The 17,071-nt window shown below is 37.7% G+C and overlaps 1 protein-coding gene and 2 long non-coding RNA genes across 6 annotated transcripts; 2 read left to right on the forward strand and 1 right to left on the reverse strand.

Annotated features, from left to right (window-relative positions):
* On the reverse strand, positions 1–3,617 carry LOC145224651 (uncharacterized). 4 transcript variants are annotated; one of them, XM_080091190.1, is made up of 5 exons: positions 3,288–3,617; positions 3,018–3,104; positions 2,746–2,917; positions 708–753; positions 1–216 (listed from the first exon to the last, which is right to left on the reverse strand). In XM_080091190.1, the coding sequence occupies exons 3-5, from the start codon at positions 2,860–2,862 to the stop codon at positions 68–70; spliced, it is 312 nt and encodes a 103-aa protein (XP_079947316.1). In that variant the 5' UTR covers positions 2,863–2,917; positions 3,018–3,104; positions 3,288–3,617; the 3' UTR covers positions 1–67. The 4 variants fall into 3 exon arrangements, 3 of the variants coding, with proteins under 3 accessions (XP_079947316.1, XP_079947317.1, XP_079947315.1); XM_080091191.1 differs by lacking the exon at positions 2,746–2,917; XM_080091189.1 differs by lacking the exons at positions 1–216; positions 708–753 and having other exon boundaries at positions 2,266–2,917.
* A 2,146-nt stretch (positions 3,618–5,763) lies between these two features.
* On the forward strand, positions 5,764–12,284 carry LOC145224714 (uncharacterized). Its single transcript, XR_013859722.1, has 6 exons — positions 5,764–5,817; positions 6,373–6,455; positions 6,610–6,735; positions 10,258–10,399; positions 10,902–11,072; positions 12,125–12,284. It is a non-coding gene; the product is annotated as an uncharacterized LOC145224714 (long non-coding RNA).
* Positions 12,285–12,597: 313 nt separating this feature from the next.
* LOC145223874 (uncharacterized) lies at positions 12,598–16,981 on the forward strand. Its single transcript, XR_013859514.1, has 4 exons — positions 12,598–12,823; positions 13,423–13,557; positions 14,220–14,365; positions 14,735–16,981. It is a non-coding gene; the product is annotated as an uncharacterized LOC145223874 (long non-coding RNA).
* The last annotated feature ends 90 nt before the right edge of the window (positions 16,982–17,071 follow it).

Genomic DNA, 17,071 nt, shown 5'->3' on the forward strand with positions numbered 1-17,071 from the left:
TCTTTGTGTGTTTCTACAACCAGGTGATTTCCATCTTTTTAACGAACACATATCTGAATATGTGATTTTATATTTTTTTTATTATTGTATCTCGTTCATGGGTTACGTAATAAGGACTGATGTCATCAAGTTGTTGTTGTGACGTGTCCAGTTGCATAACGTCATTGGCGTCAGTTGGTGGGTTGGTAAGTGTTTCTACTATCCGGTGGATTCCATCTGTATAAAACACAACTGTGCTTTAGTACGTATTTAATACCTGATACAAAAACATCTGCGGAATAAGAAATAAAAAATCTCGCAAGCCAAATGCTACTTATGTGGTCATTTTTTTCATCCTCTTGGATCATTTTGGTTCAGTAAACTGAAAATTACGTTTATAAATTATTATCAAAAACCCAGTTACGTAAAAATTCATAATACGTCAGATCCACCGAGGTGCCGAATATAGCCGGTGTCAGACTAGAAAATTCGAAACCCACGACAGGGGTCTTTCTGTGACCACGTATAACGCCTTTAATGGGCCAGGCTTTCTATGATTTATGGTAGGGTATGCCGTGATCGCTGTTGTGTATGGGTGTTTCAGGGCGTTCAGACATCCCTGTTACAAATGTATTCATTTGATGTAAACACTACATGTGGAAAGTTTGAAGAATTTACACAAACAAATTACAGTAACTTTTATTAGCAAATGCCTTATGTTTTCCTACCTTCTGCGTTGTATTCAATCTTCACAGCTTTGTTTACCGGTTTTTCCTGCGAAAGTTAAAGTGGATTGATTTTCTTGAAGTGTTAAAGACAAAAAACGATAATCTCGTCAAACGTTTTGTAACAGATAAAGTAATAATTGCAGTATTATACTCTATTGTCCACGAACGTTGTTTAGGTACGTACCTTCTTTTCTTGCGTGACGTAACAAAGACAATGACGATGCAGATTATGACTAATATGACGGATCCGCCTAGACCAGTGGTTCTCAACCAGTGGGCCATGGCCCACTGGTGGGCCATGGAAGCATTTTGATTGGGCCACAGACCAACCAAATAGAAAGTTTTTTTTAAGAATTTACTTTCATTTGTGTCATTACACTCAATTTTACAAGAATAATGGCTTGGGGAGGAATTGAGAAGGAATGTTTTTGTTTTGTTTTTTGTTCTGAACCTATTTTATAGTTGTTTCTTTCTTTCATAAAAATTTACTGGGCCACAGAATTTTTTTGCAATGAAAGTGGGCCACGAAAGAAAAAAGGTTGAGCACCACTGGCCTAGACGCACGTTTTTAAATGACATTCATCACGAACGTAACTACTCAACAAATTGTATACCGTAAGTATAATTTGCCGACCTCTGATGCCGAACAGATGTTTTAAAAGTACAAAACTTCCAGGAGGAACCGTCCTCAAAACAGCCTGGTGTCAAACCCAGGGGCCAGGGCAACCTCTACAAAAAACCCTCGTAATAATAGCGATGGTTTCAACTTTCAACACTATTCAGTTAAATATGGATGGACTCACTTCATGCAAGCTTAACATCATCGAGCAGTAGCAACAAAGTCTCGACGATTCTACTCCAGGAAACCGATCGGACAAGCTAACGCTTTCTAACAAATTGACTAAAACGCATAAACCATTTAACTTACAAGTTTTTTTTAGGAAATAGGTAAATAATAACTGAGGCTTTTCAGCACATACAACTTTTGTATGAAACAGGAAGACAAACTTGTTTGCATTTTGGAGTGTAACCGGTCCACTTAACTAAAATGCATCAAGGACATTCTATATAGATGACGTCGCAGCCGTTCCTTATCATCACTTAAAAGTAATTAATTATTCGTGAAAGGAAAGTGAAATCAAGTTGACAGCTTAATACATGTTGATTGAGGTCGCACTGGTGCTTTTACTATTTAGTTTTTAATTGTTGTTGGTATTTGATTTTTGTTTCGCGAAGTAACAATACTATGTTTCAGACGGACATGGGGCAAGTCGTATTCGTCATTCGTATATGAATGCATTCGAATACAGGTTTTACCACCTTCGTGCTGTATTCGAATGATTTTAGCTGTCGTTCGATATTTCATGAATACAATTCGAATTGTTAAAGGTTTTTGCCAACCTAAGAATTTGCAAATTCGAATACACGTTAATTTTTTACGAATACAATTCGAATTGTTGTCGGCCTTTGGCGAGGTAACAATTCGCAAAATCGAACGCATGACTACATTTTTACGAATACAATTCGAATTGTTGTCAGCCTGTGGCTACGTAACAATTCGTAAAATCGAATGCATGACTACATTTTTACGAATACAATTCGAATTGTTGTCAGCCTGTGGCTACGTAACAATTCGCAAAATCGATTACATGACTACACTTTTACGAATACAATTCGAATTGTCGATTACCTCTAGACCAGGAGTAGTCGAGAATATTTTGCTACATATTTTTGCCAAATAAATTCGAATACAATTCAAGTCGGCAGTGGATGTGACCTGATTTGACAAGTTTTTGTTTATGTTACGAAACAATGACACACAGAAGTTTCATTGTGACGTTACATTTGGAATTGTTTTTCAAAGAAAAACCCGGTCCTAGTTAATTTTAAACTCACGTTTCATAACTTAACAACAAAATTCAGGTGTATCCAAAACAACGTTAGAATCGTATTTAAATCTTATTTGTTACAAAAACTGTTTCACGAATCAATTTAGTTGAAACAAATTTATCCAAACATTACTTTGTTTGTGACACACGTTTAATAAGTTTGAAAGACGCTGCTTGACATAAAGGTCACATGCCGTCTTTTGCGTTTTTGCAACGTCACAATTACAATGATGATGCAAATTACAACGCTGATGACGCAACTGCATGTAGTCATGACAATCACATTGGTTGTCCTGTCAGCTGCCATTCCAGCTGTTGAAGCTAAGGAGAAGTTTTAATCAACAACAAACATTTTATTCCCATGAAAGGTGTTTCAATAAATCTATTTTCGTGGCAATGGAAACAGTATTTCGTTTCTTACCGTGTAATGAGACCACTGTAGGCGATATTCTGGTAGCGTTGGTTGCAATGATTAAGGTAATGGACTGTTTGGTTGATGTTGCTGATTCTGTTGCGAAAAAGAAACGTGGAAATTGAACACTTTATTGAAAAAAATAGTTGAGAGCGGCGACAAACAAGAGTTTAATAAAAACATATTTTTGATTTATAAGGGAAAAAATGTGAACATCCCTAAAAATCCAGGTTAATCATTAGTTCTAATTCTAATCGAATCTGATAAAATATAACTTACCGATAGCACGATATGTCTTTGAATCTAGAACGAGTTTCATCCATTTCAATATAATTCTCTTTTCCGTTTTCGTTGTCTGGTTCCCCTTCAAGCCATAGTGATGAATTTTGTTCCATTTTGCCTCTATCATTCCATCGAAACTCTTCAGTACTGTTTATTCTTGTTGCACCGACGTAAAAGGAAGAAACCAAACCTCAAAAACGTTGTGTTTGATTAAACTACCGAAAGCCCTGAAAAACGAACTAAGGCTTTTCTACAAATGGCCCGAATTCCCCTCGCTTGTAAACTGCTTGTCTCATTAAAACACAGAACTAACAATTGCTCAACGTGGTTTAAATATCAACTAACTGCTACAAACGTAAACACACTGTTAAGAACTGCTGCCAAACACAAGCGTTTTCTACATAAACGTGGAAAAAGGAGCTTTTAAAGTTTAGATGAAAGAAGCAATTAGCGGCGCCTGACATGTAACAAGACTCCCTCTGATTGATAATGCCCCAGTCTAGTGATGGCTTCGGGAAGTAATCAGTGGCAGAATTTGCGGAAATGCTTGCCCAAGGGAGCAACCACGGTTAAAACTTCAATTTAATCCCTTTTTGCCATCATTTAGACCAGTCGCTGTTAGGAAACAATTTTTACCGTCGATATTTTCTCGCAAATGTATCTCGCATTGTAATGTGTACATAGTTCACGATCATCAAGGCGTTTATAAAAAAATACCCATTGTAATGCAATCATTATCAATTCTATTGTTATCGGGTTGTCGAGGATACAGAACACATATTTTGGTGACACATGGCATTGAGTTGTACTATACATGTGACACAGATTCTAAGACTTAAAAAATACCGTAGTGCGCATTGGACTACATAAAAGATTGGTAGATAACCATGTATTGTTAAAGTACTCTTCCTCTAATACAGGGGTGGGGAACCTACTTTGCATCGCGGGCCGCATGAATTGCACAACATTTTCAGGCGGACCACATATTTTTTTATTTTCAAAATCCATGTAAAATACCCGAAGCACACAAGTGGTTTTATGTTTCATCGCTTCAGATTTCATTTTTTTCTTTGCTGTTACATGTTTGCAACTAACAAGGCATACAGGTTTATCACTTATTTCGACTAAAAAGTATTAGTTTGTCCATTCTTTCTGGAACACCCTAGCTCCATTATACCGATCTGTCTTTTTTTCCAAGGATATATTTTTAATAACACTATAAGGATCCACGCTAATAGCTCTCAAGCCATTTCAAAACTAACACCACATGGCGAATGATTTGTCACTGCAAGGAGAGGCAATCGAGTGACTGTTACGTCACAAATATAGCAAGTGTGGCAATTTTTAGTAGTTTGGCGTCATATTGTGGAATGGGAAGATTACTACTAATATCGAAGTCATTTCAAGGAAATTGAAATATACTGTACTTTAACAAAATTGTGACGGGGGCCGCATTAAAAAGACAAGCGGGCCAAATGTGGCCCGCGGGCCGCAGGTTCCCCACCCCTGCTCTAATACCTAAACGAGTACGTTATAACGACATTACAGACAAACAATGAAGGAAAATTGGAAGCAAAACGTTAAGACAGACCATTTCCGTATCCGATCGAGGGCATCGATAGGGACATTGGTCAAATCCTTGGTGGAGGTGAGCTGCCTTGAAACATATAAGCAGCAAGTCATCCATCTGCTCAAGTTACTACCAGACAATTAAACGCACCCAAGTCAATTTGGTAGTGTACGCATACTCTAAAACGTGTTTATTATTAACCATACGAATGAAAGCCATGAAAAAGTTTCAAAACTGATATCCCAACAGACAGGCGGTGGAGCTACAGAGCACATCAGACGAGATCGCATTGATTCAGATTTTATCCGCTTGCCTTCGGATATTACCGGTTGTCTTGAGCCTGTGTGGTTTTCGAGTCTCGCTGTTTCTAATGAATGGCAATTATGCATCATTGTCACAATAGAACTTTGTCTGTTATCTTTCACACTTTTAGACCAACAAGTCACCAACAGCACATTTAGTTGCAACTTATCGCGAAGCAGTTTTTACCTTGTCCTTCTTTAAACGCACACTGCATGGATTTAAACAACATTCAAGGGGAAACACAAGTTTAAGTAAGTTTGTGGTGTAATGTTGCAAAAAAAGTATATGTGAGTTTGTTTAGAGATGGCCATTTTAAAAAGCACTAAATTAACATTAGCGCACAGTATATGTACTAATACAAGTGCAGTTTTTACTATTGTCTATTTGAAAATTTGTTATTACTGCCCTTTTGAATAATCAGTGACACAATATTGTTGTTCCCTCCAGATGTTTCTTATTTGGAATTCAAAGTGTTAAGTCTGGAGCAAACGTGTTTTCAAATCTTCACCGAGAATGAGAAAAAGGCACAACCAGTCATGGCGCGAGAAACAAAACGGCGGTTTGCAGTATGCTATAAATTTGGCTGCAAGTGCTTGATGCCGACTGAAGTAGCACGAAACTGGCTGAGTGGAGAATTCGTTATAAAGATAAGAGGTAAGTGATGTTAAACTTTTCTGCTATCTGTGTTGTTGGCAATTTAACAGCCTGTTGGCATCGTAGGCCTAATATTAACTTAGTTTGCGGCGTGTTTAAACCTCATTTCTTTTCAGTATTGGCGTTTTGTTCACCTGTGTGATTTAAAATTGCTATGACGAGTTTGATGTAATCATCAACATTACTTTTTTGCAATAACTGAATTTAAAATAGTGATAACTAGGTCCTAAATCCCAGCGATTGTTGACACAAACACGGTGATAAAAAGTACAAAAGCGCACAGTTCAGTGGTGTGAGAGTGTGGATGTCCTTTAAAATTTTAAATCTTCATTGCTTAAAATATTACCAAAATGTTTATGCAAGCTATACATACGTTAGCACAAGGTACCATGCCCGGACGTTAATTTGTATATAATTTAGAAAGAAAAATATTTGGTGCCTTCCATATGTATTGGTATTCAGTAGGATACGTTGTTTTTATAAATTCGTTGTTTATTGTTTAAATATTTGATGGAGTGCACTGAGATTTTTGTTAAAGTTTTTAAATATACATAGAACACTAGCTATACGACGACAATACCGCCGATGTAGTTTCCGTTGTTCAGTTCTGTGTTGGTCAGCAATCAGGAACGACAATGGTAAGCTTAATTGTAAGATAAATGGGAGAAAAGGTTGTTTTTTGCGTAGCTTACGTTCCAGGATGATCTGACCTCTTGGTGGTATTGCATGTTTACCACATTGAAGTTTATTTTTTTGCTGAGTCATATAAGTTTAATTATATTTGCTTACCAGGCAACGAGCGTGTGGAAAATGTAACCGTCGCCATCCAAAGTTGCAACAAGTGCAGATGCCAGGTGGGCCCGAGATGCCGTTGGATTGGGACTTGAAACCCAGATAACTTGCTGAATTAGATGTAAGGTACGTTTCATGTCATAACAATCTTTAAAATCCCTCGGACTTCGGGGGTTTACAGTCAGGTGACAAACTTATGTTTAGGAGTTAATCCTTGTGTGAAAAGCACCTGTTGTGCACAGCGCAAATACAGAACAATGCAAGCCACTTGATTGTGACAATCTGATGTCAGGCAGCTTATGTTGTTACGGCTGCGTTTGTGTTTAATTTAAGGTGGTATTGTTTCCATATGACGATTATGTTAATGTCCAATAAACTAGAATAAGCACAGTTTAGGTAATCTTGGCAGATAATTTGCAAGTTTGCATCATTAATTGTCTATAACTAAAGGATAACATTGTGGGTAATCGAATTTCTTTATATTCAATCATTTAGATAGATTATATTTGTTTGCGATGTAGACTGATACAATTTGACGCTTGTAGCTGCGGCTCGTTTATTTGTGACCGAATCTTTATATTTTGCGTTTTCCCGTTGTGACCTTAACCGAGTATCAACAAGAGTAAGTTTTATATTCAATATACCGAAGCATTAGTTTTTAACGACGTTAAATTGTCACAAACGCGTGTGTGTAGATGCTCGCGGCAAATGAAAATACTTTACAAACACTATGCCCGATCAATTTCTCAATGCTACGCCAACGACGGCAAAAAGTGCTGTTTTGAGAGGTTTTTTGTCTTCTCAGACATGTTTTGTTACAGTTCAGTTACAGACAAAACCGCCGTCTGGGCACGTTCGCAAAAAACCTATTCTCGTTGATGGCTTTTCATCGCGAAAAAATACTAGCTTTTGAAAACTTTTCATCCGTAACCGCTGAGAAGCCTTGCTGCTATCACTGGCTATTGCGCTGCCATTTCAAACGTTTGCAGGAAATATTTAAGTACGCGGTATTAAATAGTTCTGAGCACTTGGCTATTCTATACACCAGATGCTGCATGTGTCTTTACCAACCTTCGAAGCATATAGGAAGTTAGTGGGAAGAAATATAGGAAGAAATAAACCACCATGCTATAACAATGATGGAAAACCAATCGGTGGCCACATAGAGCGGTGGTTTTTAAACTTCTTTTGGTCATAACGGCCCCTTCTAAATTTTCTCGAGCATTCCCGGTCCAAGCCAAAAATATCTATGAAATGAAATATGCCTTTGCGAAACAAAACCGGCAGTTATCAACTAAAATTAAATTTATGCCTTGCAAAACTATACCCACAACAACATGCACAATGAATCTTTTTAATTTTGTAAGATCAACTTGTTTGGAAATGACTCAAGCGCAGTTGTTTAATGCGCGAATAACTGCCTCCTTTGTTAGCCTACATGAAAGTAAAGGAAAGTATAACTTTTTGTCACAGTACACTCATTTACCAAATTTTTGTTTGTACAGTTGCAAGATTTGAAATTACATAACATTGTTGAAATACTTTTAAGCTCCTCATTGTAGAAATACTTTTAAGGTCCTCGCTGTCCCTCTGGAATCGCGTCGCAGAACCCTAACGGACCGGGAACCTGGTTTAAAAACCGCTGAATTAGAGAGAGTTGAAATGACATAAAGTTATCCACGGAAAACGCATACACATTTTTTAACAGGGAATGCAAGTTATAACAATCGCGCGTGTTACCCGCTGTATGTCAATGGATTCCATTCGTTTGCGAAAGTTAGGTTGGAGAGTACAAAACTTCTTTTCCATTGTAGAGGACCAGTTATGTATTTACGACTTCAAAATCTTTAATAACCGAGTGCACATGCGCCTTAGTTGTAAAACCTAAACCCGGATAAAAGTCGCTGAAACTTTGCGTACCTGCACACGTTTTGTGTGACGCAACAAACAAAATTTAAGCGAATATAACATTAACTTTAAATCAACATCCTCCATTTGGAAAAGTAACGTGATTGAAAAGCCAGGAACTGTGCAGAGCAAAACCCCTGTTGCCAGTCTCTAAAGCGACGGCGGTCGTGTCTGGCCCATATGTCTGTGCCGGTCGGCTTCGGTAAACAAACGCAACAAGTAACACGATACTTATCAATAGAAGAAAGTGGTTGGGTTTTAAATTACGTCAGTCGCTTGTCTTTAATGAGCTTTTGTCAGTGCCGAGGTTACCTTAGCACCAAATCTAACAGCCCGATTCTGTTTTACTCAAATACCTGTAAGTGTCGTTGGATGCAATTAATAGTTTTAAACAGTTCTTAACGCCGCTATTGGAACAATCACTAATGCTGTTTTTCATCTGCTCATGATTTGGGACTCATCAGAAATTGATACAATTATTTAGCTTTTAGTTTGTTGAAGCGAGTTTACATTAAAGACACGTATTCAAAAAATACTTTTCTGTTTATTTGTTTGTAATGCTTTTCTTGAAACCGCATGTTACTTTACAATTTTGTTACGTTGATTTGTTCACAAAATTTTATACAGCAGAAATTTGCTCCTATGTTTAAGAACCACTATATGGAAATCTTTATTTCGAAACCTTTGAGGGTTAAACTCGAACGAACCTCGCGTCAAAGATCCTGTTCAAATTTTATCCTAAACGATTTCTAGCTTTAATGTCTGTCACACAATCTTGGATGATTAGTTTAATTCAGACAACTCAAAAGCTGGTTATAAAACTTTGCTCGTACAGAAATTCTCCCTAACCACGACACCAAAAGCTATTGTTGACATCCCGTAGTAAGTGGTATTTGCGTTTCGTTGCTACCAAAGTTATCAAAACAAAAGATTGCCCGACGCACTTAACTAAAAGACATAACTAAATTTAACCACGCAGTGTATGTCGGCAAATGGCGCGCAGGTTTTCAGACATGGTACAGATAATCCATTTGTTTTGCCGGGTAGTTCGTTCAACAAATTGTCAGGTCGTTTTGTCAGGCAACAAATTGTCAAACGTAATACACAAATACTGAACAAACGGTTAAATGGGTGGAGGCGCCTTTAACCCACGTCATTCTTTATTGTTCGGTGAGCTTTTTTCTGTGGAAAGATGATCCCGGCAGTAATCTTGTTCCCTTGAGAATTTAGATTTGTTTACTTTAATTTGTGGGAATGCGGGCGGACCACTCAGATCTTTTAGAGCAGTTGTCAACAACCAATATAGTTTCCATGGTTTCCTTGAGATTTATTACATGAAGGATCTTCTTTGGAAAACGGTTTTCAAACTTAAACCAAAACATACTATGAGGTTGTTAATTATAAGTTCAAACCAGCGCAAGTTATACCTAAAGACAATCCGTACATATCCGTACACTGTGTGTCGTCTAAACCCACAATCGTAGAATGGAGTGTTGATACACTTTTGCACTGTACACGAATACAAGGCAAACTTTAAGTTGGCGTTTAGGTTTGTAATTACTTAAAACTTTGCACTGTGGGACTACTCGCACTATATCCGTGTAAGTGTTAACGTTTGTCGCTGCCATGTTGTTATCGCCAAGTTGATGCCAATCTAAAAGTGGAACCTTTTTTAGGGCCCAAAATCATCTATCCTGCTAAGTACTTTAGAAAGTCAAATTAAATTCCTCATTTGTGCAGATCACCACACTGACAAACCAACATCTGGTGGCATACGACTTCCAGATGAGGCATGAAGAGGGGAGTAAGGCACTTGAGTGCTGGACCGCTGTGTTGGATGAGCTCGACTACAAAAGATTTCTGTGCACGGATTTGAACAAAGGTATTGAATATTTATTTCAGTGATGTACTTCTTGTTATAAATATCAAGCCGACGTAAAACAGGAACCCCTTTTATAAATCGGTTACAATCTTTTGAAGGAATGTCTGTGTTGCGCATTTACCACGTTTGTAAAGCGAGCAACGACTGTTTTGGCTAACCACGGACAATACCTCAAATACCATTATCACGTAAAACACTCAAACATTTGCATTTGCAATAAGTTCCTTAATACTTCATTCTCGATGTTTTCTATGATTACGCCATATGTTTAGTACCGGTTAAAAAAATATTTTTCTGACGTTGTCTGTTCGTTCACAGTGCATTGTCACCCAACAACTGTACGCAATAAGAATGAACTCTTTCAAGCGCCATTAAACCCATTTTAAGCGTCCGCCATTTTCGGTTGTATCATCACACCTCAACCTATAAGTACATTTTCCCAAACTCATTTAGCCCTTTCGCTGTGTATTTTAAAACGTCGATCTAAATTTACTTTGTTCAGACCACCACGCTGTCAAGCTTATACCTTCCGTGCAGTCTCGCTATCGGCGCCGGATTCAGTTATATACTCTAGTGAGACACCTGGTGGCAAACGTCTTCGAGTTTTGACACAGACAGGGAAGTAGTGGCACTGTGTCGAAGAGCTACCAATACCGATGAGGCTTTGTCAAAGGTAACAAGAACTTTTTAAGGTAATAAAAATAAGGAAAGTCTACACCCAAATGTTCAAACACAACTACAAACCACTTTATTTGTACATTGTCTATGTAGAGATAGAGATTTACCGCCAAGTTGGCCAAGTGGTTAGCGCAACCGCCTTGTGATCACAAGGTCATTGGTTCTAATCCCATTGAGCAAGAAACTTAAGCGCATTGCGCCAACCCAGTGGTTTTCAATGGGTTGAACTAAATTGAAGTCACCAACTGCCTAAAAATCGAAAAAATCAAATAAAAAATGATCATCGGACTTGCATTAAAACAGGCAGCTCGACGGCGGACTCATTGTGAGCATAACGCATTCAGGCGTTGCCCGCCCACCGAGGATAAAAATGAAATAAACAACAAAAATAGAGATATCGCCACTTTGCCAACTGAAGCAATTACATTCAGCGCATGGCACATGCACAATTCCTGTCATTTCCAAAAGGTCCGTTTCGTTTAGTGTAGCTATTTGTTTGTTTCAATTGCTTTTGCTAGGAAAGTAAAAAGAAAATTCTTGGTCACGTTAATTTGTAAATGTAAGCGGTTGTGATTATCGTAGGCCTACCATATTTCCATCCCCAAAAAGGAGGACACATTGTTGAAAAGAACATGAAAAAAATACTTCAAGGTCCCCTAAAAAATAAAAGCCTCAGAAATTAGACGGTATAGAACAGTTTGGATAAAGTTCCAAACAAAGATGTATATTTGGCTGTTTTCAAAGGCTTGATTGTTACATATGTATTTGGTAAATCAGAAATTCTGTAAAAAGGAGGACATTTGGGCACTTTTTCTTGTCCTCGGAGGACAATTTGGTTTTTGTTAGAAAGGAGGACATATCCTCCAAAAAGAGGACGTATGGTAGGCCTAGATTATCGCCCTGTTATCGCCAAGTTGGTGGCAAATTTAAACGTTGAAAAGCCTTTCCTTAGGAGAATAAAATGAGATATTGAAAAGTTTAAAGCACAAAATTGCACGATTAACATTATGCGATCTTCAACCGCTTGACGATGTCGAAATTTTACAGCAAATAAATGCTCCGATGTGACACCTGGCGACAAACGACCACCAGACGAGACGCAGGTCTGGAGTGAAGCAGTCAAAAACAGACGCACTGAGTTTGGAAAGACCGAGAGAAAAAAGAAAAAGAAAAAAGACCAAAGAAGTTTAGAGACTCTGCGTACGGATCGGAATAAAGGTATTGATTATGTGTTTAGAAGGCGCCGTTTATTACGGGGTTACTATAACGTACGGGAATCTTTCTGTGACGTATTTACCTCGTTCGAAAAGCGGCCACGATTGTTTCGGCAAACCACGGGAAGCGCATTTGAATAGTGGATGAGGATTGAGCTGCAATAAATTGTGTCAACTGTTTAACGTTTTTATTTATCGCCTTATTTTCGTTTGCTTTGTGTGTGTTATTACAGTACAACGTTTGGGTCATTTAGCCCTTCCGCTTCCTACAACTGAAAATCTAATTAAACTTCTATTTTGTACAGACCACCATGCTTTCAAGTTTTTACCTCCCCTGCTGTTTCGCTATAGGTGTCAGATACAGCCAATGTCTACTCTTGTGGGACACCTGGAGGCATACGTCTTCAATCTCAGAAACAGACAGGGCCGAAGCACTACAATGCAGACACACTGTGTTAAAAAGGTCAAGAAGAAAGGGTTCCTGTCGAGTTGTTTTTGTAAAGTTGGGAAGGTTTTTTGTGAAAGTGATCAGGTACACTATTTGACAAACAGGTCTGGGTCTACACAAACAAGACTACATACCACTTTATTTACATCGTATCTTTGCTATCGAAGCGCGTATCTTGCTGTCAGTATTCTTGCACAGTAGAAAATATTGCCACATCGCCAACTGAAGTAATTACATTCACCACGTAACAAGCGTGCAAATCATGCTATTTTTTAAACAACTACATCTTGTTGACTGTAGCCATTTTCCAATGCAAATGACTTTTGTCCTCGCTTGTCGCCGTCTGTTCATTACAATGAATTGCTGCATTCCAATTGTTTGCAGCTTCAAACAAAACGCAAACATTTAAGGCCCAGCTACTGCTTTTTAGGCGCATTGTACTTTTATCTGGCGGTCCAAATAAGTAAGTGTTGTGGCCAACCAACTTTACTGTAATACGCTATTAAATAGAACGTAAACGAATATCTTCTCACGGCATAAGGTAATTTATTCACTGCTTTGTAAATCAATAGTCAAAGCAAATCTCTCACAAAGAACCACCACGCTGATAAGTTTGCACCTGACTTATTATGCTGTGACACATTCAGCTCATAAAAACTTTAACGAAGGTTTTATTCGTTTAGTCCGCAATCTCGGCGCTGACTTAAATAATTCGAGAAACTCCGGTGGGACACCTGGCGGCATACGACCCAAATTTGAGACAGAGGCCGAAACGAAGCACTCGAATACAGAAGCACCTTGTAGAGAAAATGTAGAAGGTTGGTTTCTGCAATAACGATTCTTTCGTGATGGTTATAGCCCCCCTAGGGGGTTGGTACTTGAACAACGAATCTTTCGTGATGGTTGAGCCCCCCCTAGGACCATGGCTCTTTAAAACGCCTAGTTCACACTTCTGTCGATAGGTAATGAATGGGGATGTCCCAATTAGGAATTCCACTGCGCCTTTTTACCAGACCTTTCCTCCAATATGCTCTGATGGTTCGACTTGTAGATGACCAACATGCTTAGGAGGTTTATTATATATTCGTGTTAGGTGCAACATAGGTGTTAACCACTAAATATTTAACGTGATTGTAAGAAGATTGTATGCGATTATGTTGTAGAGAGGGGCATTGGTGCAAATGCAGAAAAACTGACTTTGCATTAGTGGCAATGTATGGAACCGAATTGCTGTTTAAATTGCCGAACGACTTCAAACTAAATCATAATCTCGTGTAAATGTCTCTCAATCACAGGCCAATGTTTATCACCGCCATGAAACCTTCGCTTACATAACTTTCTATTATCTTGTTAGAGTAAGTTGTTTTGTTGCTTTGTTATTAATGTTGTTGCTACAACAAGCAAAGTTTTTTTTTTACCAGGAGTCGGTTTATTTCGTGTGCTTTGTAAATAAATCAACATAAATTTCTCGTTTGCGCAGATCACCAGCACACTGATGTCAACACTTGGCGGCATTCGAACTTGAGATGAGACGCAGGCCGGAGTGGAGCACTCGAATGGAAACGCACTGTGTGGGAGAGAGACGGAAGACGGGATGAATCTTTGCACGGATAAATACAGGACAAGGTAACACATTAGGTGTTTGTATGACAGACTGTTGTGATACTGTTAAATGACATACAAATTTATCAATGGGTTCAGATGTCTCACTTGGTAATTCCCCTGCGTACATTTCGTTAAGAAAATATTAATTGCTCCACTACGTGATTGCACATAATGTGTTTTCCATAAATGCTGGATTATTATTACAAATTGTTTTGTATCGATGAGATGCGCTTATGCACTTCATTATCGTAACTTTTATGTTTTTGTTGTTTCTTAATATCACGTGGTTTAGAAAAGCGAGTCTACGAGGCGGGATCTTATTTTTTCGCCATTTTTTACATACAACCGACATTCCAACACACGATTCTAATCACTTATATTTCTTGGCAGGACATTACTTGCGCTTACCAAGTGCGACAGCAAGACTTGATCTGCCCTTCTACTTCTCCATGCTCCAGTTTCACTGTGTTGGTCAAGAAGAAGAGTGGTGAGCTTTTGTGGTAATTATATTTCGATATAACAAACAACCATCAAAAGAGTTTGGAAAGTTGTGTTTATTTTGCTTTGATTCAAGACAGTTGGTAATTTGTAACAGTCACGGAAAAAATCAGAAAATCTTATTTTAGGTCCAAATTTAACTGTTTTTTGTTTTTGTTTTTAATGAAGTTTATTGCAGCAGCGACAGCTAGCAACAGAGAGAGTGGTTTATTAGCTTCAGTTTGTAACAATTACCAAATACCAATTATTTGTAGTTGTAACGTTGCCATTTGTGTAAATTGAAACTTGTTGTAACAATGCAAAGCCCAACGCATACTGCCAAAAGATTTTAACGATTGGGAGTCACCCCAACCAACAACTTTCTCGTACAGGACAAAAGAAACTAAATGGTTAAGTATTTTATTACTTAAAATAAAACAAACGTCACGTAAAATGACAGCATCAGAAAAGTCGGGAATACTGAAATCACATCATATTGAAGCAATCAAATAAACATAAACTACTAAAGAATGTAGGAAAAAGTGTTTGGCTGTGAAATGAAATACCTGATTGCACATCTTTAATGAATGAAATTTAACAAGGTATATACAGAAGGTATAATAGCATTGAAATGCAAGAATACAGTGTATTTATAATTCACTGTATGCAGATGTATCTGCAAACAACAACTTAAACTCTCCTGCCACAAATGGTCAAATTTTTCACATAATGCTGCATTATAAGGTTTCAAACATGTATTTGCAATATCTATTGTCTCTGCTTATAATAACTTCCCTTTGTTATTGTTAATTATTACTGTGTTATTAACTTTTTGTGCTTTGAAGTTTGTTTTGAGTTGTTTATAGTGTGGCTTTGTTGCAGTTAAAGAAATAGATTCAGGACTAGCTGGTCGTTCATTTAAATGCACTCTCCATTTTAGTAGTAAATGTTCTAGCTACAGTAATTGATTCTAGAATAATGAGGTAAATTATTTGTCTGCTTATTATTGCACCACACTTATAAGCAAGTTATAAATTCCAAATGAAACATTTGGTGGTGTGTGTTACTTTTTCAGAATTGTTGTCATTACGTCTGTCAGGATGATAACAGATATACAGCAAAAACAGGTAGAAATTATACCAAACTAATAAACCGTTTTTGTATGAATAGTAAGGCTACTGCAGAATATTACAAAACTGGTTTGTGGGGATTCTAGCAAATTGACAAAAGCTTCTGCCAAGCAATTCATTAAACAGTGTTAATTCATGTGTTTCAGTTTTTATTGCAATGTTGTTACTGAATACTACTCGAATACCCGCATCGGTACAACTACCAAAGCACTATGTATGGCCTTACGTGGTGTGAATCAGTTTCGGGCTGAAGGGGGAAAACAACGGCAGTGTGCATTAGGCTTCAATGCGATAAAAAATAATCCGATGTTTCATTAGTTTTTTTAGATTAAATCCTAATATCACGGACATCGAATTTCAGATTTGTTTTGCGAAGAGATCAAGCTGTACATGTGCACAGCTGTAGGAATGTCGTTTGTGAACATTGATTTTTTGTGAACGCCATTTTAAAACGACCCTGAAGCATTGATTGCGGAATTTCAGCCAAGCAGTGAGAAAGGCAATATGTCGGCGAAAGTTGCTGCGAACTTGCAGAGGGCATTACTTGACTTTGAAAACAGTTTACTGAAGGGAATTTGTAAAGCAGTCTTACTCAAATTGATCTCTTGAATTTTTTCAACTGTTGCTTTAATGACATTACAATCTGTTTCTCCAAGGAATCGGAAAAGCGTATTATGGACATGTCTATAAATGTAACAAACACTGCTGCAAAAACGAACATTACCGAAAACTGAATGACATCATTTTTATTCATGATCGTGAGATTTTTTTGTTATTGCAATGTTTTTGATTTTACTGATTTGCAATTATTGAAAACCGCTGAAACATTGTGTTTTGTGAATATCGTAGATATTGTTCTGTTTTGTAATTGGTGGGGTCGCCGGGTCCAAAGATTATTGTCGATATTTGACCACTGTGTTTATTGCTTGCTTTTGCATTAGGTTATATTTTGTGTTTTGTTTAGACTAGTTTGTGCACCTTTACATTTACGTTGCCCTAGCAACTCCATTTGCTTTTGTATTTCATGTAGGTTGTAGGCTTACATTGATTTGACAATGTAAGGTTGTAGGTTTACATTGATTTAATGGTTTAATAGTTAGTACTCTGGGCCATAATGTGG

This window comes from Phallusia mammillata, chromosome 4, assembly GCF_965637545.1.
Source record: "Phallusia mammillata chromosome 4, kaPhaMamm4.hap1.1, whole genome shotgun sequence".
NCBI classification, from domain to species: Eukaryota; Metazoa; Chordata; class Ascidiacea; order Phlebobranchia; family Ascidiidae; genus Phallusia; species Phallusia mammillata.

Bases quoted from the DNA above. Each gene is read 5' to 3' on its own strand.
- LOC145224651 (XM_080091189.1), bottom strand. From the start codon at position 3,417: ATGATAGAGGCAAAATGGAACAAAATTCATCACTATGGCTTGAAGGGG. The intron at 3,105-3,287 runs GTAAGTTATATT...TTTTCGCAACAG, and splicing joins AAAGACATATCGTGCTATCG to AATCAGCAACATCAACCAAA. The intron at 2,918-3,017 runs GTAAGAAACGAA...ACTTCTCCTTAG, and splicing joins TACAGTGGTCTCATTACACG to CTTCAACAGCTGGAATGGCA.